Source organism: Phalacrocorax carbo, chromosome 1, assembly GCF_963921805.1.
Source record: "Phalacrocorax carbo chromosome 1, bPhaCar2.1, whole genome shotgun sequence".
NCBI classification, from domain to species: Eukaryota; Metazoa; Chordata; class Aves; order Suliformes; family Phalacrocoracidae; genus Phalacrocorax; species Phalacrocorax carbo.
This window is the reverse complement of record NC_087513.1, coordinates 95773828-95799975: the sequence shown is the minus strand read 5'-3', so window position 1 is coordinate 95799975 and position 26148 is coordinate 95773828. Positions and strand designations below refer to the sequence as shown.

The 26148-nt window shown below is 41.1% G+C and overlaps 1 protein-coding gene across 3 annotated transcripts in view; it reads right to left on the bottom strand.

The window, feature by feature from the left end:
- The window catches only part of ALCAM (activated leukocyte cell adhesion molecule), a 120539-nt gene that overhangs the window by 17484 nt on the left and 76907 nt on the right, over positions 1–26148 (bottom strand). For all 3 annotated transcript variants that reach the window (XM_064467841.1, XM_064467831.1, XM_064467847.1), the window contains exons 2-8: positions 17798–17898; positions 14808–15027; positions 10649–10713; positions 10131–10218; positions 9091–9273; positions 4006–4133; positions 2174–2303 (exon numbers count right to left, since the gene is read on the bottom strand). In XM_064467841.1, the coding sequence (XP_064323911.1) occupies positions 2174–2303; positions 4006–4133; positions 9091–9273; positions 10131–10218; positions 10649–10713; positions 14808–15027; positions 17798–17898 (915 nt within the window). The remainder of the gene's footprint in view (positions 1–2173; positions 2304–4005; positions 4134–9090; positions 9274–10130; positions 10219–10648; positions 10714–14807; positions 15028–17797; positions 17899–26148) is intronic.

Here is a 26148-nt window from a genome sequence, read left to right as displayed (position 1 = left end):
AGCACTATAGCCGAAATGTAACAAATCACTATAAAAATAGATTCACCTATTTAAACTAAAATTATTACATTGCCTGTTTTGTTCTGTGAGATTTTTTGTTTGGTTGGGGTTTTTTTTTTGTTTGTTTTTTAAAGTGAAAATAAAAAAAAAAAATCTAAAGTGCCAAGATCAAACGTGAGGAAACAAAAAGGTCTGACTCAGAATGAAGACTTTTTCAGTGTAACAGCATAGACAGAAATATTCATCCATATGCACAAAGGTAAGCAATAAAGCAAAAGAGGGAGAAAATGCAGGATTTGATAGGCCTTAATAAGTATTATTTGAAGGAGAAAAAACATCATAGAGGCATAAAAAAAAAAACCCTGAAGACCTAACACCAAAAATATGTAAGTACCTTAGAATCAGAAAGCACTAAAAATTAGGGAGTTATGCTGGAAAACTAATATAAAGTAAGCAATTGAAAGATGGAGGAAGATACTATAAAGCATCTATGGATTTTATTACTTTTTCAGAGGAGTTCCCTCACATGAAAACATGCTGAGGAAATGCTTTAGACCAGCGTAAGACAGGACATGGAAGTAGCTTTAAGACAGACTGTCACACAGCTCCAAAGGTCTGAGCATTCAGGAAATTACAGAACTACTCCAGGCCACTGCACCTCGCTAAGCAAAGGCTTTATTGCAGATAGAGGTGTTTAAGAAAAACAAAACAAAACGTATCCCAGGTGAAGCAAAGCAGTAGGGAACTAGATTGTACCCATGAGTTCTGAGTAGCTGCACTAGCTGCCAGCACCAGGTAGACTTCTGTCAAGAAAATACATGCTTCTCTTCTGTAGTAAAGCTCTTCTGACATGTAGACGAAATATCAGACAAATGGAAACTGGCTTGTTATAAATAACTCGGAGCTGAGGAAGCCATTCTGTAGAGTAATTATTTATGGAAGTACAAGTAGACACACAGTCCTCTTAGAGTAAAATAAAAGGGTCAGTTATACCACAGCATACGACCAGCAAGCTACCTTTGGTAATGGGCAGCTAGTGGCAGTAGTACAGAGCTCCCTTCATATCTTACATACCCTGACTCATGGCAAAGAGAAGGGGTGGGTAGGAAAATAGTAGATGACCTTATTAAATACAAAATATTCATTAAATGGAGTAGTGTAATTATTCATGTACAGGTATATTCATGTACATGCACTGTACTTTTTCCAAGAGAAAAAAAAAAATCAAACCCAAGTATACAAACATGAATTTTCTTTTTATGTAAAGCCTGGAAGCCTTTAAACTTCATTATCCATCACGTCCCTCTGAATCTGTAAACTATTAAAGGTATTTATGCTACTGGGAAGATTACAGACCATCAGTGTTTCTAGAGGAAACCTAGTACCATTAGACTGAGTCTCATTTCACAGCTGGTGATAGTACAGCAAAGCTTGAAAGAGTTCCTGCTCTTGTTTTCTCACATAAAGACATTAAAAGCAACCACTGAAAAGCAACCATTGCTTCAATGGTTGAACCAGTTCAATGGCTGCTTTTAAAGCGGTGCCGATAAAGTGTGAGTAAATACTCTAGTATCCAGCTAAAGAAACTTTACTGAGCTCTGTAGCTACCACGATTCTGGGAAAAGTGAAAAAAGCAACTTGTCCTATGTGAACATAATGAATTCTGAAGTCTCTTCTCTAGACTCCTTACTCGTTAACCTCATTCAGATAAGATGAAAAGGGTATTAGACTAATGTGAATTTCACTATGAAGAATGACCTTCAGCGATATCGCTGTGGGCCAGCTTGTGTGTTTGAGTACATTCTAAGGCACAGCTGGAGCTATATATATGTTCACATGAGTGAAACATAAAATACCAGAATTTTCACTGTATTTGACAGTACAAGACAATCGTATACTATACAAAGGTTACATAAAGCGAGTCTGTTATCTAAGCCGATGAATTGAAAAAGTTAAGGTTTTCAAACAGAAATACTTTAGGACGAAGGGAAAAAAATTAGAGAGAAAGAAAAAGAAATTACCTGACACTACTTTTAACCAACCACAACCACATTATTCAGTTCTCCTGTAGGTTAACTGAACTAATCTACCTAAGTAAAGCAGAGAGAGACCATCCCAGAAGGTGCAAGATAGGTTTGCATCCTAACCAGGAGCGCAAAACACAACGACTTACAGTGCACAGTGATGGTGGTTGAGTCCATCATACTTTTGTCAGTCAGAGAGCACTTGTATTCTCCTGTTGCATTTCGCCTCACATCTGTCATTATGTAAGTATCTGAGCTCCTTATACCTTCTGCTTCTCCCTGTGGATGGAAAACAAAACATTTATTGTACAGGGGCCTGCTAAAAACATACAATTTTGTTGAGTTTTTATTATTATGAGGATCCTGAAATGCTCCAGAATATGTATAGACACAGCATCACTGAAGTGTAGTTGCCTACTAATAATGTTAGGATTATTTCCTGCATGACAGCATAGTTTTAGAAAACACCTGTAATTAAAAGCTTACTCTTTAATTGAATGACATATTTAAGAGGACATTAAAATACAAAATCTGAAATTTTAGCAGAAAAAAGATGGGAACAAAACAAGAGACAAACAGTCTACAAATAAAAGCGTTAGAGAAATCACAACAGCAAAACAAACTGTGTTTCTAAGTCTGTGTCTGAAATTATATATTCAGTTTAGGAAAAATCATTAAATGAAGTGTGCTGTATTACACATTTTTAAAGAGCACAAGCAAACCTTGTTCTATCCATATCATGGTATGGAGCCCATAAGGGTATATGCTGACCTACATGCAGTTACCTCCAGAAACTGGTGTTTTGAAGTTCCCCAGCTTCCACCTGATTACAACTGACTGACTTAGGCGGGCTCTGAAACAAGCATAGAATGAAACCCTAATTTGTATCTCTGAATCCAGAAAGGGATTTACCAGATTTGTCACAATATCTGCAGGTCTTGCAAAGAAACCATCAATTCCAGCTCTTCTTGAGAGAAAGGACTAATATCAGGTAGCAGGGAAACTGAAGATAAGACAAACTGGGGTGTTTAGCTCACTCACTGTGATCCTGGAGCAAAAAGAGATACCATATGCTTTTCCCCTTGCATATTGTGAGTTCCTAAGGTGACTCACTGAACCTAAATGGCTGTTCTGAGAGAAGAGGACTTCAGCTCCTAGTTTCCCTTGCTGTTCTTCAGCAATTCAAACCTGCCAGAGTCCAAAGTAAGTAAGGATTATGTTCAAAGGGCAACATGCAGTTTGGAAATACGTGACAGCATGTCACTGCTTTTGGCCTCTCTCAAGATCAGCTCTGCTCACTGCTGCAGTAGGAACAAAAAAGGGATATAAAATAGCAGAGAGAGAAGCAGGACATGGGAAGCAGGACTAGGAATCTGAGAATATAAAGCCACATCTGCCTATGGATTTCACCAATACTAAGAAGATTAATGGAGCCAAAGTCTTTATTTTTCTCAATTCTCATCTTACACATTTGACAGATTTGTCCTACACTTTCTCCTGTGCTCTTCCATTGGTTCTTTTTTGTGGTGTTATGCCACCAAACAATTAATTAATTAAAGACATTGCTTGAAGATTCATCTGTGAAAGTCCAAAAAAAGCTGAATTAATTTCCTGTACTTTCACTGCTGGATCTTTGGCTGTTACGACAACAGAAGAGGTGATTTTATTCAAAACGGCTTCTTATCAGAATATCGGATGTTAGGAAACGAAGCCTAACAGTTTTTAGAAGGTCCAAACCCCAAAAACCTTCAGGTGGGATGGGGGAAAGGAGAGGTTCTTTCAATATATTTTGCCAACTCGGGTGAGGCGTTCTCAGAGTCTGATGTAATGGTAATGGCCAATGTCTATCTTCAGCTTTAGTCGCATCGAATTCCTTCCTTCATTTGTTATAAAATCACATGTACATTGACATGTAGCAATGTCTGTAGGAAGGGATGATACAGAGTATTTCACTACACAGTGACAGTGAAGCAGGACTTACTGGAATGTAAAACAGGAACTCCTGTGGAGGAGGGTTGCCATTTCCTGAGCACTTCAGAGTGATGTTATCACCTTCTTTAATGGTACTACTTTGTGGCAGCACTTGAATAGTCACCTTCTCTGTTGGATCTGTGAAAATAATGTACACATTTAATAGCTTCTGCAACAAAACACAGAGTAACACTATTGCATATGATATTCATGGCCAAAGAGTATGTGATTTTTATCATCAAGCAGGTGAGGTATCTGCATGTGTAGATCTTTTTATAAAAGAACTGAAGTTAATAACACTTTCTATATTTTTGCAAATGAAGTAAGCACAAAGAAGCCATGTGACACAAGTCATTTTTCTTCGCCAAGATACCTGTAACTGAAACAGCAGTGATTACAACCATGTCACGTGGTTAGAAGAAAAAAAAACCCGATCAGTATGAATAGTTTCATGGTGCAATTTCATTATGAGGGATTAACTTGTCCTCTGTGAAGCTCACTGTTTGGAGGACTGCAGCTATCAGCAAAACAAGTGAAGCTTCAATGCCTTGCGTTAGTACTAATAATAGCCTTCTTGCATTAAAAAGAAAGAAATACGAACTAAGCGACTATGTTCAGCCTATTCTATATGCTGATCACTACAGGCTTTCAGAAAGATGAATTTGGTGAACATAATAGGACCCTTAACGTAGTCAACAGAACTGTAAATGTAACATACTTCTGTCATGTTCAGTGAAGTTGAACTATAACTTACATTTTACTTTGGTAATTTTTTAAAGGCAAACACAGAGTATACTTTAATAGATGCTATTCTTCCTAAATAGAAGCCGAAATATAATTTTTCAAAAACAAAGTAAAATGAACAAAATTAAAGGAAATAATATGGGCAGATAACTCTCACTGTTTCATTTTCAATTAATACATAAAATTCTACCGAAGATGCCAGTCTTGCATTAAGACACAGTACAGTGCACCTTTATTAGACACTAAAAAAAATCTACACAGCAGAGACACCCTTGCCTGACAGTTGATTTTGGGTGTTTAGTGAAGCGTATGCTCTACAGCCCTTCCGACCCTTAAGGCATTCATCATGTCTGTCTTCTGCTATGGGATTTCTCAATAACAGGACCTGCATTCTGCTGTGGCCTCTCGATGACTGAGAGCCCTTACATGGCTTCTCACTCCTCCTCGTAGGAGTGGTGGTACTGGGCTGCAACAAGCCACATCCTCCCTCCTTCAGATGCAACTGCCTTGGCTCCCTTCCACGTCCAAACGGCTTCCAGCTCAATACCTTCAGAGCTAAAGCACAACTTCCGTCTGCTTAGAAAAGGGAAGTCCAGCACCGCTACTGGTGTGGAATTCAACAGATGCAATCAAGTAGCTGGCCAGGAATCACATGCACGTCTCTTGGCAGCTGCTGGGCCAAAATCCCAGTTTCAGGGGCTGTCTGGTGAGCGAGCCTGCTGCAGGAGCTTGTCTCGCCCTCTGTCAAGTCTATGTGAAGGTGACCAAATGTGAAAAAGTGATCGCGAAGGATGTCTAGAAATACCCTGGAATTGTTTATGCTTTGTCTCAAGACTGAAAAGGGATGAATTCTACTGAGAAAGACTTTAGGACTTTAATTTGGAACAAGTTTTTCCACAGAGATGAACAGAACTGGATTAAAAATGGACACAATTAAACAAGAATGACACTCCTGTAAACCACCAGACTTCCCTGTAGGAACATCTTACTCTTCTATCTACTGCAATCAACCAGGAGATTTTTAATTTAATTCTCTAAGCTGGAAAAGAAGAATAGATCTACAGAAGTAAATAGGAAATGACTAATTAAATTGTTCTCTAAGCTGAACAGGTCACCCTTCTGAGGAAGACACAACCTGATGACTGGAAGACACAGTATTCAATGCAATGCTGAGTGCTGCTTAGCATGAGTAATGTGCTCCCCTACTTTCACTAACAGGAGGAGCAGCCTGGTGAAGGCATATCTTGCCTCGCAGTGGCACATATCCCTGGCTTGGCCCATCTTAGCTGGTGCTTTTGTGAAGCTGAGACTTTGTATCTGCTTTCTGCAAGACCAAAATTCTGGGAGCCAGCACCAAAAGGCAGTTATTTAGTAAATGAATGCTGGTATCCCAGACCTGCCATGGCCACAACTAACATCATTCTGCGCAATTTCAAGAAAAATACCAATGCTGGAAGCAGCATGAGTATAAAGTGTCTTTGACACATCTGTTATGTAAAGGAGTTTATGCATAACAAGACAGACGCTTAATAATAGGTCACAATTGGAAAGTTTGCCTGACAAACATTATCTTTTTTACACTGATCAATGCTGAGCAGAGCCCAACACAACTGGGGTCTAGATAATTTAGGTATCTGAAATACCATCTAACCATCCAGCTCCAGGAGTTCTCTTGTATGACTCACAGTACTTTTGGTAGCTTGCTTGCTACAGGTGCAGAACAGAGCCCACAGTTAAGTACTGATAACTACTGCTGGCTGAGCTAAGTTATCCATTTCCAGCTAGCACCCAGCTTGGTAGAATTAACTCACTCTTCTTCTTACATTATGTTACAGTGGCTGGCTGCTTCGAGGATATCAACTAGCTATTAAACACCTGAGTACTAGAGACTGCACTAACCCAGAGCTTAAAAAACAAAACAAAACAACAAAAAAAAACACAACAAAAAACCCCAACCCCAAACCAGTAAAACATTTCTTAAATCATGACTGAACAGGTCTTTAAAAACATCTTGTGCAGGCATAGTTCTAAGTATCCTCTCCCCATTTCTTTACGATAAACGGGTAAGTTGCAAGGAATCTCACTAGATACCAGAATGAACAGGTGATCTTTATGATTTCTTTTTCTACTTGCTTCAGAGATACAAAACATGATAGTTTTGATAGCCAATCTAAAAAAATGAGGCTGAAAGACTTCAATTTCTTAGAGTCTGCCATTTTTTTCATCTGCATTACGTTTAACTCAAAAAAAAAATCACATTTATTGAGAAAGAAACTAATTAGGATCACTGAACCAAATTAAAAAACAAAACCAAATCAGACATGTCATTATCATCAACTAACATCAGTCAAGAAATCCATCTGTTGAAGCTTTGGATGTCTATTAATAGAGAGTTTCAAAAATTCATTTGGAGATGCATTTGAGCAGAGTAAGGAAGTTAAAGCAAATGAAAATACTCAGAAGGGAAACTGGGCAACCCCATGCTCTAAAGCCAAACGAAGTTGATAATTGAGGCCTCTTCAGTACTGAAGGGGTACTTAAGGGTGGGTCTGCCTCCCACTGTTGGCTAATTAGCAGTACAATGAAACTGCCCGTCTCTGGAGGAAGAACTATTAAATAGTGTGTTACTAGACCAGGATTAAAAGAGCTAGTCTAGCAAACATTAAATCTTTAATACAGAGTGCACGTGACATCTGGCGCAGTGACTATTCTGCAGTTCTGTGCAGCCTTCTTTTTCCTTCACGTTGGGTAGTTCTTCATTGCAAGAGCAAACAGCACCTGCAATCACAGATATCTGCAAGAGCCTCATCTGCAACAGGTGAAGTAGCCTAATGCATGAAATTGGTGGGGAAAATGGGGACAGCAGAGCATCTCTTGGCAAGTAACAGCAACAAGCGTAATCTGGTCATTACACTTCTGTGACACTACTGTGCACATCTGCCATTCACAGCAGGAGCTATTCACAGTCATTGGGCTCCACAGAAGACAGAAAAAAAACCCCAGTGAAATTTGACACCCACCTTTAAAGCAAAACCAGAAACTATAAAAAAAAACCCTCTAGCTTTAAAGTGATGGGATAGGTATCTGGAGGCTTGAAATCTCCATGTTGTTTCCAATGATAACAGTTACTGTCCCAGAGGTTTTCTTCCCTGTTAGTTCTGCCAGTTGTCATTGTGGAGAAACAGCTGGTGAAATAAGGCCTTAATTTACTCCAGGTTCTCCATGTGAAAACAAGGTTTGATTTGATTTGACCAAGGTCAAAACTGATCCCTTGCTCTGCTGCTCAAACAAACTTTACCTGTGAAGGAGAAGCAACTAATCATCTAGTTAAAACATACCCTGTCGCTTCAAGCCTGTAGCTTTCATTTCCAAGGCAATGGAGGCCTGCCGCTAGCTGGAGAAATCCAGTGCTTTACTAATTTTCTTTGTATTCAGCTGGGTTACAGAATTGTCACGCTAAGACCCAGTTAGATATCTGGACTGTATACTTAGACCCTGTCATTCCTAAAACAGGGTGTTCTCCTTCTATAAGCTGTGGTATTATCTTAAGTGTACACAAAGGTAACACCTGACTTGACATCTTACATATCTTCTGTTCCTCTTCATTCTGCTATGAGCTGCTGTCTTCTACAGACCTTCAGAAGTGCCATCTTACAAGACTTTGCAATGCCTCTCCTCCCGTCCCTAACTGCTGCCACCCCCTTTCCTTGCCAACTGCCCGTTTTGTTAATGCGAAGGAGAGTTATGATTTCCACATCAGTCAGTAACACAGTAAGGAAGTTGCTTTAGGACTTAGGCCGGCTAGAAGTAATTAATTACACAAATTCTCTGCTTAGAAGTCTACCAATATTCAAATGATTCATTTTAAATGTAAAAATCAGCATCTTACAGCTGTAGAGAAGCTACTGCATTTTGTGCAACGTAGTCTGCCAGCATTAGCTGTTTGGCGCTGACTCTGCAAAAATGAAAAACATTTGAGCATCCTAAAAACTATGTTGTGTATTTATTGCATATTCCAGGACGGACAGAGTCACTCTAAGCAATGACTTTAACTTCTGTTAAGTTCTGAAAAGCCCATTTCACTGTAACTTTTCACTGTTACCGCTTTCTTCTTGTCAATGCAACCTTGATAGTATTCTAGTGTTAGAAAGAAAGAATTCTCAGCTAAATCTGAAGGTAAGTAAAAACCACACAGACAATGTGCTCAGACCTTCTTGCTGCAAACCAGCTTTGAAGAAACTGCCTCAACAGGCAAGCAGCAATGTCGCTGTAATTTTGCAAACTGTCTCTGATTTTGCTTTTTCCCATGAGGTAAACTTTATACAGCAATAGATACTTTTTAATAACTTACAGTGAACATCGAAGACAACCGGTTCAGACTGTATTGTTTTCTGGCCAGATGGTCCATAATAAGTCACAATGCAAGAAAACTTGGCATTTGCATCTTCTTTTGTTGGCATGTACTGAAGAGATGATGTCATGGTAAAAAGTCCAGTTGATTTGTCCACAATTTTTTGCAAATTTATGACCACAACTGAAAAGGAAATACCGTTTCAATGTCACACAGACAGAATTTGAACCTTTTTCCTACATTTTGTTGCGTGCTCTGTATTTGTTATCTGGCTGCAAACATGCAAGCAACATGACAAATTACCCAAGGACTGTACTTGGACTGGAGTTTTCCTCCACTATTGCCACTGACGCATTCCAGGAACGTTTTATCAACAACGTGCTCCTAACATACATGTACATTTTCAATCAAATCAAAACAAAAAACTAATTCCAAACTGGTTGTGTATTTTTAATATAAATCTCTGCTTACTTTGTAAGCCAGAAAGGCCTCAAAAATGCTGGCAAAAGCAATTTTTAGGATCACATTTATAACTTAATTTTGTAAGCATTCTCTATTTTAGGGAAGGTAAAATATTGTGGTCTGATCAGCCTGTCAAAATCAAATTTGAACGGGAAGGGAAAAAACCTGTTCTTCCTAAATATCCTGGACAGTAAATACCTGCACGAGGAGACGATGTTCTACATGGTCTAAAACACAATATTGGACAGGTGTGCGACTGAAACAGTTAATACCTTAGAAGTTGGATGTCAGATTTCTACTAGCTACATAGGCTTGAGAATAACCTTGCAACAGCATTAACAAAGGCAACCCTCAGCCCCATGATGTGGTTTTAAAGCTGGAACTGAAAGACAGAGGTTACATGGCATAGCTTGTGTGCTCTAAAAGGCCTAGAAGTTTCCTTCCAGTTTCATCTTTCCATATGAGTAGTCTTCCTCAAAGGAACAGTATGTTAGACTAAAGCAGAGCAACTCTTATGAGCACAGTTCTTCATACACACCTCTCTGGATTCGGGGACATTGGCCATTATTGAAACGTACCTTCATCCACGGGCTGCAAAACTCTCCCATTTTTGTACCACGTAACATTGCCTTCGGGATAACTATCTCGTGCGACGCACTCCCCAAGCTGCAAACCAGACAGGAATTATTCGCTGTTTTTCTGCACTGTTTTAATATAATTCTGTTTTTGTTTATGCTGCTTTGGGTAAAAATTTCTAGAAAATTCAAATGCTTAAACCAAACCATTTTTCTTAAGCAGGGACAAATCCCATCAGTGAGGCTTAGGTACAACATGGAAGAGGGTTCGATGATGGGTCTGAGATTAGGATGGTCCCCGCTTGCAGAATCAGGCAGGGCCAATACAGCAGTGGCAAGGGAACTACTCTGTGCTCAGCCTGGCTATAGACCACGATGCCTCACAGGCAGGTGCGCATGCAGAAACGCACGCACATGCACCCTCTCTGAGCCTCAGTCCGTCACCTCTCCCCGTCTTGACTGTCAAGGGACTTCAAGCAGCCATCAGGTATGTAACTTTAGAGGGAGAATGCTGCTCTTACCATTTGTAGCTTCTCTGTTTCCAAGAAGTCTGCTTGATGTAAGATTTCTGGTTGAGAGGGTTGTTCTAAAACATAAATAGGATAAAAATACTAGTGAAGAGAGCACAAACAGCTGTTTGAAAAATAGAAAGTTACTGCAAGACACATGGACTTTGAGACTAAACAGAACAATCTGGTCTGGTATAGTCTTACCTATACTTTGCCATTAAAAGAAGAAAAAGTGAGCTACTTCTACCTCAATATAACCAAATGGATTGAAAAGGAAAAACCATCACCCTAAAATGTGTCATACTTTCCATAATTAATCCCAGGTATACTGACAAGATGTGTTTTAGCCAGGCACACTAGTTCAGCACCTGGGAGGACAGAATCTGATCAGATCTATCTGATTTATATGATCCACATGCTGGAGAAGGAACCAGTGGTACAGAAACTATAGCAACAGAAAAGCAGCTTTACTGTGGATATTACTGTAGCTGAGCTGTCACATTATAAAGGAACAAATTCAACCTAATCGTTCTTCTAATGTTCATTTTTCCTAACTGGGATTGTTACATTTAAGAAATTTAGATGATAGAGATAAGTGCAATTATTTTAACTGATTCTGAGTTAGTTATAACTCTCTTAAAAAAACATAAACTTTTTCTTCAGTGCCAGTATGTCTTCTTATTTACTTTTATTATGTTAGATGGACCTCTTAGGTTGCCAAAGTGGAGGATCTATCAGTGTTTCCATCATAAAAAACTACTTCCTAGAGACTGTATAACTTGTCTGTTAAAATAGTTTGGCCTGAAGCCCGGAATGCAAATTTTTATCTCCAAAAGAGACAGTTTTCCCTGCAATTTTAAGAGAAGAGGGGAAGAGTGAGGGGAACAAAAAAATAAATCAATGTTTATACAAAGAAAGCCACTGCACCCCGGTAGAGTAAATAAGCCTACACATTATATACTTCTACAGACTGTAACATCCTCAACCATGCCAGCTTACAGAATGTTTTTCCCAAATCAAGCACCCTATGAAATAACGTATGTATGTCAGTAACCCAGCCCAAAGTGAACTTCACACCATCTTGCCAAAACCCCAGTACACTTAAGTTACTAATGTGCAGGTGTACTGTTCCTGCTGTCGCAAAGATAGCAAGCCTACCCGTTTCCACAATAATTAATTCCCTCTGTGTGCGTGTGCATGCACGCGTGTGCATGTGTTTGCGTGCACATAAATGCACAGATATTTTTCACTTGGAAGACTATGCCAGGATGGAACAAGAACAACAGCACAAAAGGGAAGTGAAAGCCAATTAAAGAAGCTATCCATTTGACGTTTTCAAAGAACTTTGCTTGTGGCAAAAAAACAACCAACAAACAAAACAATCACAGCTATACACCAAGACCATCACAATGTCTTCAAAGGGCTAACAAAGGTATTTTAAAAAAAGAAATATGTGGACATTTATTTCTCTTTTGTTAGTTTTAAAGGAAAAAGGTTAACTTGTTTTCTGTAAGAACCTGTCAAGGACAAAGCAGTTTTATGTCAGTTCAAGCAAATTAGGTTTTACAAGACCATTAACAGGCCTTGTGGTCCAGATTTTCAGGTCCCATAAACAGGCATAGTTGGCTGCCCGTCACAGTCCCCAGTTCATCAAACCACAAACTACACCACCTTTCCCCACCTTGGCTTTGTTTCCTTTCATCTCTCATCTCTCCCAGGAGCAGTTCAGGAAGACCTGCTCTGGGCTTTGGACACCCTCCCTGGCCCCGCCAATGCTCTTAACAAGGGAAGGGGAGGACCTCCTGCTCCATAGCCGCTGTATGGCTCTCCCTATTTTGAGTGCTCCGGTGACCAAGCAGATGCTCCAGCTGACAGGCCGCCACCTGCTCTCTCAGAGTAGCCTCCGAAAAGAAACACCTGCTGCCAGATCCCCACAGCCACAGCATGTGCACCAAGGTAATTCACTATAAAAGACTTAATTGGCATTTACTAGCTCAGCGTCTGAAGCCAGAAGAGATTTTTAACTTGGCAACAGCAGAGCCCACTTTGGTGGGTTTGCAGCTTCAGCACACTGCTTATCTCTTGGCTTACGAGCCTGCCAGAGTACTTTGCAACTCTATATAGGCCCTATAGGAGGGAAAAGAGCTCACTGCCTGCAAGAGCCAAGCACTGGTGCACCAGGACAGCAGCTCGTGTCCACTGGGCTGCTCTGCTTTGGTAACCGGCCATTTAATTCCAGAAAAAAGATGCTGACAGGATCCATCTGGAAAGCTGGTAGAGCTTGTTTGAGTAATCCAGCAAGTGAAACTAGCAGGTGGTACCTGTGCAATGAGCCATTTCGGCTCGTTAGTGCTCAGTTAATCAGGTAGCACAGCTGAGGACGTGACAAGCTCCAGTGAAACGCAGCTTCAGTCACTACTTCTGGGATACAGCTGAGTTTCAGGTACACAAGACTTTTGGTTAATGCGGGTTTGCACTGCTGCAGCCAAGCTCTGTTTCTGTGATTCAACGAGTCAGAAACTCCACTGGTTACAAAAATGAAGCTTGCAGCCTACTCTCAACTTTTTCGTAATTAGAAGAAGCAAGCAAGAACAAAAAATGAAACCCCAAAAAACAGACTCAAGGAAGTTAAACACAAAGAAGTATTAAGAGAATCCTAAATAAAGCTGTGAACTCAAAATGAAAACCTGCAAAGGTAATTTTTCCTTGCAATGCTAAGTTGGCCATATTACTCGCCTGGCATCCTCTATTCTTATCTTCCTTAGGAAATAGAAGCTTCCTCTATTAGTATTAATGCATACAATAAAACATACAAGCTGTGCTCCATGGCTGAGTTAGCATTGTGTTAGTATTTAGTACAGTACACAGTAATTCAAGCAGTTAGCATTTCGTTTCACCATATACCACTGTCTCATCTACATATTTACTGCTGTGTGGTAAGTAAACATGATAATTCTTTATCATTTCCTTTGAAGCGCTGTGTTTACTATGCATGCTCTGAGCACGCTCCTCCCTGTTGTCATTAATTTGATTGTTCTTGCAGTCAAATTGAAAGTGAAACACGGGAAAGAAATGACTGTTAACTCCTAATCTACCTTCAAATTCATTCATGCCACTGCAAACTTCTGCCTAGACACCACCACCGACTCCCTGACACCTTCTCCCTGACAAAAGGGTGCCCTTCAGAACAGGAATTCATGTTTTTCAAGCGAAAGTGTGGTCTGTTTGAAACTGCCCATCCCTGCAAGCAACGCACTCCCGCATCAGAGACTTCTTTTGACTGTATAAATCTGAATCTGAAGAGCAACAAAGGCCAAAAAAAGCTATATAAAAACATGAAGCTGAGGAAGATTTCCACTGCAGTCACAGGACAGCATTTACGATCACTAACCTTAGCCTCAGCAGATGTGCACCCCTAAAAAGGAGTAACAGATGCCTCCACAAGCTGAGTCAGGGTTTGAGGCATTACATGTCTGCTCTGAATCAGCAACAGGAAGAGGCCAGGTTTGTCCACACTCTTGTGCAAGCCCAGAGCAAGACTGTGCCTCAGAGCACTAGGGTTCCTACTGCAGATCAGCCTTGCGATCGGTTTGTAGCGGTATCAAATCCTAATAAAACTTTGCTGTGCTCTAAAACAGAACTGCAGACTGGTCTTCCTCCTGGAAGTTCAGCAGGGGACAAAAGAAGCATTTGAGGCTGGCAACTTGTTTTCCAGCCTCTTGCTCGCTCACTCGCAGTTCATGCCGTTGCATACTAGCTGCTCGGAGCTGGTTTAAACCTGTCCACTGATCTAATCCTGCAGACCGCACACAGTTAATGCTTCCCTCCTGCTGAAAAATTCACTCTGAGAACAAATGGAAAATAATATGTGCTAATTTTACATTTTTCATTTCCCAGGCCAAATGACATCACATAAGTGAGTCATTATCAAAGCCTAAAATTCTCTTTGAGCCAGCACTTATCATGAATAAACTGCAAGTGCAGGCAGTCCTGTTACGTAAATGCCACCAGTAGATTACATTTTTGAAAGCTGCAGAAATTTGCTAGTCTTAGTAATTTACTCAGGCAAACTTACTTTCTTGGCTTTAATCTTTCCCTTAAGCAAAGTTTCCATAATTTACGATTCAGATGCTGATGAATGTTAATGGTAGTAACAAGTAGATTTACTTACTGAAGACTTTGACTATCGTTGGCTCTTCAGAAACATCATCTTCTGTAACTAGCATACATACAAATCTCTTTTCATCACTGATTCTTGCATTCTTGATGGATAACGTATAGTTTTCTGAGAGACTCAACCTGTCTTTGTAGTCTGGTACATCATCATACTGTACATTTCTTTTTGTCGATGATCTGAAGGCAATAAATACTGGAGATCCATTTGGCATTTCCTATAGTAAAAGGATAAACACCTCTGTTTTGCATAAACACTCATTTAGAAGTTCCTGAAGATCTGCAATTGGTACAAACCTATAATTTAAAAAAAAAATCCAAACACTACACCAGATGGCTTTTTTCCTGATTAATTTCTCCTGTACAAACAAGAAATTCAGTGTAATATGAGAGCTACTTTAAGACTGCCGTGGTACACATTGAGAATATCATCAGTAGAAATAATTTCAATCCTTTGGCTCAATCTCAGCATCGCACAGGGCTTTCTCTGATGAAGGCTGGTGTTTCTGGCACCACCTGCCTCTGCGTGTATGAAAAAGTATTTGAAATTGAAGTGTTCGTGAGCCAGGCTCCAAAACTTCAGTTTCCTTTTTTTTCCATGATTGTTTTACATATTCATATTGTTTGTCTGGGATATTCAGACTTCATTCCAAATGCAGGACTTAATCAGGCATAACTGCCTATTTTATTCTAAATCAGTTTTTAGCACTTTTTAAATTTGTTTTTAAAGGACCCAACAGCTTGTGGCATGGGAATATATGTTCAATCAAACACTGTTATTTATGCATCTCAGGATAATCTGCAAAATATCATTTTCTAGACATCCTCCCTATATTAATAAGTATGCAGTTACCATCCTAAGAAGGAATACAAAGTTGACAGTCTTGCTCAAACCTACCATATCAAAAATTTATTTTTATGAGACACAAAGTTACAGGCTGAGTTCTCTGGGATTTCATGCCCTGCCCCACATAACATACACAGAGCAGGGACAGACACTGTCTGCCTTTAAATAAAGTGAGGTGAAAGATTGACTCCATCTTTACATTCGGTATTGTGCTGGGGGCTGGAAGAGATTTTTGTTCCCTTTTGTCCCCTGCACCTTGCAGCACTGATGCGCATAGTGTTCCCAGGACAATATCTCAGCTTGACTGCAGAGCCCACAAAAGCATGACGACGCTGTGACAAGAGATGAGTGGTGTCAGAGCGGGGCAGGGAGCAGGAGGCAACAGCCAACATGAAGTTTAAATTCCCTCACAGTCTTTCTCTCACTCCCACTTTTAACTCCCGGATTACTCTAGATGTCTGCCACACAGGAAAGAAAGCTTTGCTTTGACTTGATACATGCAACTTGGCTGTCAAGCGCAAACAAGCTCTTAACTCTGTAAGCCTACCCAGCATACAAGCACGCACAGGTAGATGCTGAAGGGAGCAACACCTGCTCCTGCCACGGTGAAAGTCTCCCAGTGCCCCTGGGCTCCCACCAGCAACCCAAATTGCTACTCCCAAGGCAGCACAGCAGTAAACAAGAGTTCCTCCTTCTTCCAATGAAATAATTACTCAACCAAAAAACCTAAACCAAACCCTCCCCCTGCTGAAAACAAGAGTGGCCATGCTGGGAGCTACCCTGGGAGAATGAATATCACTTTCACTTGGTTGTGTGGGCTGTGTCAACAATTTCATACCACAGCAATTGGACAGGCTTTTGTGCACATTAGGTTTTGTGTCCCTTTCCCTTTAGAAGAAGCTGTAACGTCTCCATTTGCTGCTTGGTACTTGTCCGAGATGAGCAATCCAAATGCACCGGAAAGAGATAAAGCATTTCTTTTTCTCAAAACCACCTTGCATCTTCATACAGATGGACTTCTTCCAAAGAAAAGTTGGCAGACTAAAAAGCACATTGCAAAATGTAGGCCCTGCATCTTCTGAACGCATATATGAAACAGTTTCGCTGTCCCTTTTAGGGAAACGTCATCCACAGACTTCTGACTTCATTTCCCAAAACATGTTTGTGGAGCAGGAGCTCTTGAGTGGATAAGGGCTGCAACACCTGCAAACTTCCAGGTCCAAAGGAAGGAGCTGGGGGGATTATGAAACACCCCCAGCGACAGACCAGTCTGCTGTAAAATAGGCAGGTGGATGCCATTTAAAAAGAGAGAAAGAGAATTATGTAATTTTAAATCACCTGTCAGAGTAATCACCACCTGTTATTGCTGGTAACATTTTGGTTTGAGATAAGAGGAGATTTAGATGAACTTTACAGTAGCAGGAAAACCAGTTGTCCCAATGTCAGCCTGAGAAGCAAAAGGGTTTTGATATCCTGGAGGTTTGTTTCACGTATGCTTCCAGGTTTCATTTGACTTCAGTAGGCTTATGCTCCTTTTGGCCCTGGATACCAATCGCATATAGGAGAAGCGCATCCTGCAGTGTTCCTACTGGAGGCTGACCAGGACAACCAGGAGAGCATTGGTGTTTTTGCCTCTGTTATCCATGCATCAGAAATGGCAGACCGAAAACAACAGCAACTCTAAGGTCAGCTCTGCCCTCTTCTTTGCGGTGCATTAAACACACTGAAGCAAGAAACAGTATTGAGTGACTGTCAGATCAGTCAGACCTGGGGCCAGCACTTTCCCAGGGATGAAGCACGCCCTGCTTCAGGCACCCCGCTTCAGAAGTATTCAAACGTACGACGACAGCTCTGTCAAGCAAGTGAGACACCACTAGGTAACATGCCAGATCTCTAATACAGGTTGGCAGAGAACTCCCGAATAATTATTTCTCTTGAACAATGAGATTAATTCCTCAAACCTCTAAGCTATGCTTGGCAGAAATTATGCAGATTGGAATCTTGCAGTTTTACAAACACAGGAATGAATGTCTTCACATCCCAGGCAGAAATCCTATCGATTGGAGTCCTGTAATCTCACACACAAAAAACACACATCATCTTATACCACTCTAACGTATGTAAAGATATGCTATACTTACATATTTCCATTTTCCAAACATAAGACCATCTGGCACTTCTAGACGACAAGGCATAGTAATAGTGTCTCCATATACTGCATTGACTGTGTACAATCCCAGAGCTGGAGGAGAAACGGAAAGAGAGGAAACAATTTTAAGTGTTTTCTTGAATTTCCATATGTTAGCTAGTGTTTGGTTCACAACTATTACAAAAGCAGAGCCACATCCTTTGTAAATGGCTATTTTCCAGCATGTAGGACTTATCCCCAAACCTCTAAAAAAAAAAAAAGAGGATCCCTGCCACTACGTTTGTTTATTTAAATATTATGACCTTTTTGGACCCATGTTTTCTGCTGCAGTCCGTGGGAGCCAAGTGGATTTTCAAACTGGATGAACGCTCAACTGGATGAGCACACACACTACAACCAGTATCCACAGCTATTGTCCCAAACTTAAAACTTGAAAAGCAAAATCCCTAAACCTTTATTTTCTTCATCTGAAAACCCAGTCAATTCTGCCTGAAGAGGTTATGTTGCAACGCAGTATTTTGAGGAGGCCAGCAGACAAGTGATATTCTGACTCCTGCACTACATAAAAACTTGGAAAAGAAAGAGTTATTCAAATACTGGGTTCTCTTAAACCCGGGAAACAAACTAGTCTGCTCATTTAGATTTTGGAAAAATGAAGTTAAATGCTTCTATGAATTATTTAAGAACAGCTTTTTTTGAAAACTCAGCACACTACTGTGCTAATGCATACACATTAACAGAATAAAACCGACCCACTTATTTTCATTGTCCAAAACATGTGAATTGAAGAAAACAACAGACCCTGAAGTGATGAAATGTTAAAACACAAGGAAGTTTAAAGGGGAAGATGTTACAATTTGGTGCACTTGCTATAATGCACTTTGCTTTAGTCCTCTTTTCCATAGTTCCCCCTGCTCTGGCAGATGCTTGCTGTTCCTTACACTGGCAGGAGGTTTTGCCTCTGGTGCCTGCCCGGTGTTACTGAACAAGTGCCCTGGCTGCCTGCTCTCACCCATGTCTGTGGCTTTTGTCAGGGTCTCCTGCTCAGAGAAGCAGGATCTCCCCCTTTGCCCTCCCTTCATTTTCAACTGGAGTTAAAAAATCAAAGGCTTGCTGCCAAAGAAACCTTATTTAAGAGAGAGCAGTATGATGCTGGTGATGTAGCCAGGCCTGCAGAAACACCCAGGCTTCTAGAGACGTTAAGTCTTCCAGAGATTCAGCCCTTCTTGCTAGAGCTGGGAAAAGCAAGCCTGTTCCCATGCACCCCCAAAAGACTGCAGCCGCAGACCCCTTATATTTTCCCAAGTCCTGGGGCAGCCACTGGGATGACCTGACAATTCTCTTGTTTTCTGCATGTATGCACTCCACAGGGAGGTTTTCCCAAGGGATTTTTTTTCATTTTAAACAAAATAATGTATTTTCAAAGAGCCAAACACCGAATTCCTTGCTTACAATTTAAATTAGAATGACTCCAGCACATTCTCCTCAGACGAGGACTTCAGAGCTCACTGTTAGCACCAGCTTGTATTTATCATTTGTAACACAGACGATCAGGCTGTGATTTGTGCTGTGTGGTACTGCACAAAGAAATAGTATTCAAAAATCCTGCCTTAGAGAAGCTTTCAACCTAGACGGCATCTCACGGTAAGTCAGAGAAGCAGGCAAGCAGGCTGGAGCTTAACAGACTAAAGGAACGCAGGAGATAATAGGCACTACTACCGTATACGTGCATATATATACACATATGTATCTTAAACTTTCCTTCCTTCACTGCATTCCTTTCCAATTAAACAACTGCTGATCATCTTCTGATTCTGTTATATAGTTAGTCACAAGCATACTTTAGGTACATCAGTCACACTATAAGGACTGCATGCTCTAATTTGCTGTATGGATTATGAAGACCAGCTGTTTTCTAAACAACAACGGCAGTCGGTCCACTAGATGGTGCTGAGTAAGTGCAATCTCTAAAAATTAAACAAAATTTTTTTTTTAAGAAATCAGCTAACTTCCAATCTTATGGAAATAGGACTGATGTTTTATGAATTCAAACTACAAATGGAAGTAAAATTCAAAGCTGGAATGAATTTTTCCCTTGGTCCTCTCTTGTGCTCATCCTGATCTCCAGGAAGGGGAACAATGCAACTTCAGCTTTGGAAGCTGAATCCCAATTTTAATTTCTGCTAGAGCTAGAAAAAACAGTCCTTTCTAGTTCCTCTCTCCCATGGGTGCAAAAGTACAAAGGACTTGCAAACGTATACTCAGCTAGTAAGCTGGTTAGTACCTGTTCAAGTTCCAGTCAAGTGTCATTTAGTAATCTGAAATTCTGTAACGGTATTCTGCACCACACAGAAAAACAGAAACTGCGCCTCCTGCTAGGAGATAATTCTCTGTCATTAGAGGAAAATAAAATGACTCTGTGGCATCTGTAATGTTGTTCTCTCCTAGACACCTGTTTAACCCCTGCAAGTTGCTAATATAACAAGTACATGCTACCAAAGACATGGCAAACCGCCTCATGAGTGTAAATGAAACTGCTTCTGGAAAGGATTTACATTTATAGCATTCAGAGCAGGTAATTGGTGAATGGCCTGATAAAGACTGGCCTCGGATTTTAGAACTCCTCTTTCATCTGAAAGGCATTCCTCAAGATAGACACGCCCCCCAAGAATCAGGTCTTGCCATAAATTCTGCCTGAACTAAAATCATGCAGTGTTCTAGGAATTTGTTAACACAGAACCAGAAAGACATAGGTTTTACTTTAAATACAGAGAAATGGTCCTTACAAGAATACAGATGTAAAATTTTCTCCTCCCACTTCTGTAGCAACAAACCTACTACATTTAAGGAGTGAAAACTAGTTGAATAACTGCAAACTTTCACTGCAGGAACTGCAGTAATCTCTGCAAAACAACTTTGCAAACCTACACATTTAAGAAATAAACAAACAAAAACCACCTCAACTAATTTGGAAATTCCTCTCTCTATTGCTATTAGATGTATTTGTAAAATGGTGGGATGAAGAAGAAAATGATTGTTTAACTATATGACAGTGCTTACCATCAACCATCATTTTCTGAGAGCCCTTTACATAGTTTCCTGCTCATTCTAAGAAAAAGAAAATGAAAGTGGGATCTACAAATACATGACAAATTGCTCCATGCCCTAACGCAACACAGGGTCAACATCAAGGCCCTCATATCTCATTAAATACAGGAGGGCACAAAAGCAACCGTAGGGAATAACACTGCAAGAAGTCACCAGACATCATGCCCTGCTTTGCTGTATTTGTCATGCACCTTTATGTAGCTAATTAAGAGCTCAGTCAGCTCCCCTGCATGATCTTCAGATGTTGCCTTCTAAAACTGAGCCAGTGCTGTTAATAACAGCAATAATTCAGAGGCAGGATCTCATCCCATACATGCCAGGAGAAACTCTACTTGAACTAGCTAGAATTTCACCTATATACCAGGTTAATCCACCTCACTTTCCTTCCACGTCTTTAGACACAGGTTTGAGAAGGCTGAGGTTTAACTCATTTCCCCCTCTTTGATCCAGTGCTGAAGAAACTCTACTTTGAGCCAGATGAATCCTTTCCATGTAGGTTCAGACACGGGGAGAAAGCAGCAGCATCAGGAGGTATGATGACTCAGAGAAAGATCCTAGCAGGATGCTGCTAAATTGAGGTGACATTTGCTGTTGATACTGTTACAGTACTTTCCATGCCCCCACGGCAGTGCTAACTGGTATCTTTCTTTGTCCCCTTCTCTGCTTGTGTATCACAGGGGAAGAACCAAACTGTACCCACCTATTTAGGTGACAACACAAAAAATCTGACAGCTTAAAGGCAGAGGAGCTACTGTTCCTCACCAAGAGTGTATGATGCAGGTCATAATTTAGACTAATTATTATTTTCAAATCAACAGAGTCATATAAGAGGAAAGGATAGAAGGTGAACATCTAAAAACCAGGACACTGATGTTTTTCCAAGGAAACAACAAAAGCTGTAGGAAGTATGTGGAAAGCAGCCACATTTCCTACCTCTACCTTCCATTTGAAATACTGAGTTTTTCTTGCCACAAACACCTTCTTTATGTGCTTACGAGCAACGTTTTTGTGACGAATGTAAAACAGACCAAGTGCTGTGCAAACACCCTTTAGATGCAAGATCCACTGGAGACTATGAACCTGTATCTGAAAACTATGACTAGCAGAGGTACTGCCCAAAGCACACCTTCACCTGCCTGCTCGGCTGCCTCACAGCACAGCTTACTTCCGGTTACCGAAGCAACAGAAAACTGGGCAGCTGAGCCTCACTCGATACCCTGGAGTCCATCAATTCAAATGACATTTTACATCTACAAAGGTGTCCTGTATTTTCCCTCTGGACCTAATCCTTTATTGCTGATGCTTCTGCCCCGGCAGGTTCCACAATGATGCTTCCTATTACATTCTCTGGACCCAAGGAGCAAGGTCTCATTACCAGAGAACAGCAGGACACATTGGCCACTACAGTTCTTTGCAGCAGTCATCATCACTGAGCAGGGGAGGTCAATTAGCAGCTTTTGGAATGGAAGTATCCAAACCCAAGAGCTATTACGTCTATTTAGTGCCTGCTTCAGAAACTGTAGTTAACTACTTTGGAAACTGCAAGTTAGGTTTGGCACTCCAAATCTTTACCTGAGGTTTTGGCCCTCCCATCTTATCTTCGGGTAGCCCAGATTAGCTTGTATGCAATATGTTAAGAGAGACTAAAAAGCTCTGCCTAATGAAGTAAATATTTTATTAAAGTGCTTGTTATCAGCTCTGAAGTAGCAACAGGCAGATTTTTCTTTCTACTCTCCCCACCACTTCCTAAAGGGATTTCAGCTATATAGGCATACACACAGGTGCTCTTAAGCATCCATTTAGGTACCAGTCAGGAAACATCCACACTTCACAAGAACAATAACTATGTGCTATTAAGATCAAGAAGTCACCTTTTATTAACAGTACTTGTGGTGGTTTTGTTGTTTTGGGGTTGTTTTTTTTTCTAAGGACAAAGCAGTGTATGAGTGACAGCTGGGTGTTGGTCCAATGGAAAAAAAAAAAAAGTGTCTGGCATTGAGCAAATGAGACAAGGCTTGACAGCAGGTATTTATGTCCCAGCTATGGATACTGATAACGCCTTTGGTGGGTTTTAACACTGAAAAGTATTTTTCCATTACAATTAAAAGCACTATTTAGAGAAAAAATTGGGAGAGTTCATAAAATCACAGATTGGTTGAGGCTGGAAGGGACCTCTGGAGGCGATCTGGTCCAACCACCCTGATCAAACAGACTCACCTAGAGCCAGTTGCCCAGGGCCATGTCCAGACAGCTTTTGGGTATCTCTAAGGAGGGAGACTCCACAACCTCTCTGGGCAACCTGTGCGACCTGTGGTCACCCTCACAGTAAAAAAGTGCTTCGAGGAGTCATGGAGAACGGGGGATGTCCCAGAGGGCTGGAGGAAGGCAAATGTTACCCCTACCTACAAGAAGGGCTCAAGGGAGGATCTGGGTAACTATAGGCCCATCAGCCTTACCTCAATTCCTGGGAAAGTTATGGAACAAATCCTCCTGAGGGGCCATCACAAGTCAAATGAAGCATGTGATTGGGAAAAGCCAACATGGCTTCACTAAGGACAGATAGTGCTTGACAAACCTGGTGGCCTTCTATGACAAAGTGACTTGCCTGGCTGATGTGGGGGAGGCAGTGGACATTGTCAACCTGGACTTCTGCAAGGCCTTTGATATGGTCCCCCACAGTCTCCTCCTGGAGAAATTAATGCATTATGGCCCAGACATGGGGTCTGTGCAGTGTGTGGGGAACCGGCTGACAGGCCGCACCCAAAGGATGGTGGTAAATAGCCCTTTTTCAAAGTGGTGGCCTGTCACAAGTGGGGTCCCCCAGGGATCGATATTGGGCCCAATGTTATTCAACTTCTTTATAAGTGATCTGGATTACGGCATCAAGTGTAGCCTGATGAAGTTTGCAGATGACACCAAGCTGAGTAGGGAAGTAGACACTGCAGAAGGGAGAGCTGCTCTGCAGGGAGATCTGGATAGACTGGACGAGTGGGCCAGCAAGAACCTTATGAAGTTCAACAAGGAGAAGTGTAAGGTCATGCACCTGGGAAAACATAATCTGGGAGTGCAGCACAGACTGGGATCCACCTGGCTGGAGAGCAGCTCAGTGGAAAGGGACCTGGGGGTCCTGGTGGACAGGAAGCTCAACATGAGCGAACAGTGTGCTGCTGTGGCCAAGAAGGCCAACAGGGTGCTGGGTTGCATCAAAAAGGGCATCACCAGCAGAGATAAATAAGTCATTATCCCACTCTACTTAGTGCTTGTCAGGCCACACCTGGAGTACTGTGTACAGTTCTGGTCCCCACTATACAAAAAGGAAGTGGACAGGCTGGAAGGGGTCCAGAGAAGGCCCACCAAGATGATCAGAGGACTGGGAAGCTTGCCATATGAGGACAGGCTGGGAGAACTGGGTTGTTCAGCCTTGAAAAAAGGAGGCTCAGAGGGGATCTCATCACCATGTACCAGTACTTAAGGGGTAGCTCCAAAGAAGATGGAGACTCCCTTTCTACAGGGATTCACATGGAGAGGACAAAGGGGAATGGACACCAGTTGCTCTTGGCGAGATTCCAATGGGACACGAGAGGGAAATTTTTCACAGTGAGGACAGTCAACCATTGGAATAATCTCCCCAGGGAAGTGGTTGACTCAGCCACATTGGACATTTTCAAGAGTTGTCTGGACAGGGTGCTGGGCCATCTTGCCCAGACCGTGCTTTTCCTAGAAAGGTTGGACTAGATGATCCCTGAGGTCCCTTCCAACCTGTGATTCTGTGATACTGAAAACAAGCCTCTTCACATGAACGACAACAGGTATTCTTACACACAGGTCACACAGATGTACCCTTGGTCATTAATCTTCTGACACAGCACAGAAAACAGAAGATACACTTCAGGATGTCAAAAGACTGATTAAAGTAAGCAAGAAAAAAAGAGGCTTGTGTTATCAAAATTCATGCATGTGACAGCCCCCATTTCAGTTGAGTGGCTATGATCACTTGCTGTTTCATATGCTGGGCATTAAAAGAGGGAAGCTGGGCAAACACTTAAAAAAGTTCAAACATTGATTATCTTCATCATACAAATATGATTAAAAACAATAGACTCTGTGTTTGTGGATATGTTATCTAATACAGGTTATATAAACAATATATTGTTTCTTATCTCTACCTGTTTAAATAGCGAAACAAATCCACAACGTGGGTGACTAGGACTTCAAAAGGACTACTAGTTGCATAAGAATCATCAATATTATCCAAGAGGGAAACTAACTGCAGATAAACATATCCAACAGTATTTAATGTAATACACTTGTAAAACAACATAACAGAACTTGATGAAGGGTTTCTTATTCTTTATCACAGTATTCCTTCAATGAATTTTAAACCCTGAATAATATTAGAGCACAGGCAATTTTAACACCAAAGGAAAAATAATTCATCATCTTATGAGCACTGATGCAATGGACAGCAATTACCCTTTGGAGTCACCACTGCTAACTTCAGCTCTTTGAAGATGCGAAGAAACTGAATGGACATGCACATTCAGAGTTTTATTTGTTTGGGGTTTTTTGGTTTTGGATTGGTTTTTGGTTTGTTTGTTTTTTTTTTTTTTTTGTAAGGCCCAACTCAAAACATGGTTGCACTCTGGAAGATGTTGAGGCCCTTTTGACAAGCTGGTCAAAGAAACACCTACTAACTCCAAAGACACAAGTAGCCAAACCCACATGAACAGCAGCACTTATGTACTTGCTGATTTTGGCACACAGTCTGGCAGATAAGGGAGATGGGGCTTGGCACCCAGCAACATCAAGGCATCAGACAGTACAGATCAGGAAACAGGCAGGGTATTTAAAGCTAAAGAGGTACTGAAAACACCAGAGAGCAGACATTAAACGACAGCAGAATTCATCTATCACTCCCCTACAAGAAGTATTTTGCTTGTTTAAAACAGAGTTTCATCTTATGAATGAGGAAAAGGTCCTGAAGGAAAGATGTCAGCACTTCAGAAATCCTCTTGTCTATGAATACTAACAACTTATAGGCTCCTATTCCTTTCTAATTTCATATAAATCAAATGTGTTCCTTACTGGCACAAAGAAATGAGCTGTAATTAGAAACTAGCTGAGAGAGCCTGTCCCATCTGACCAAGGCTGCACAGGCTCTATCACCTTATTAATAAATAAATCCTCAGCCCCCTTCTCCATCTCTGGTCTAGAGGCTGGAGGTCAATCATGCTT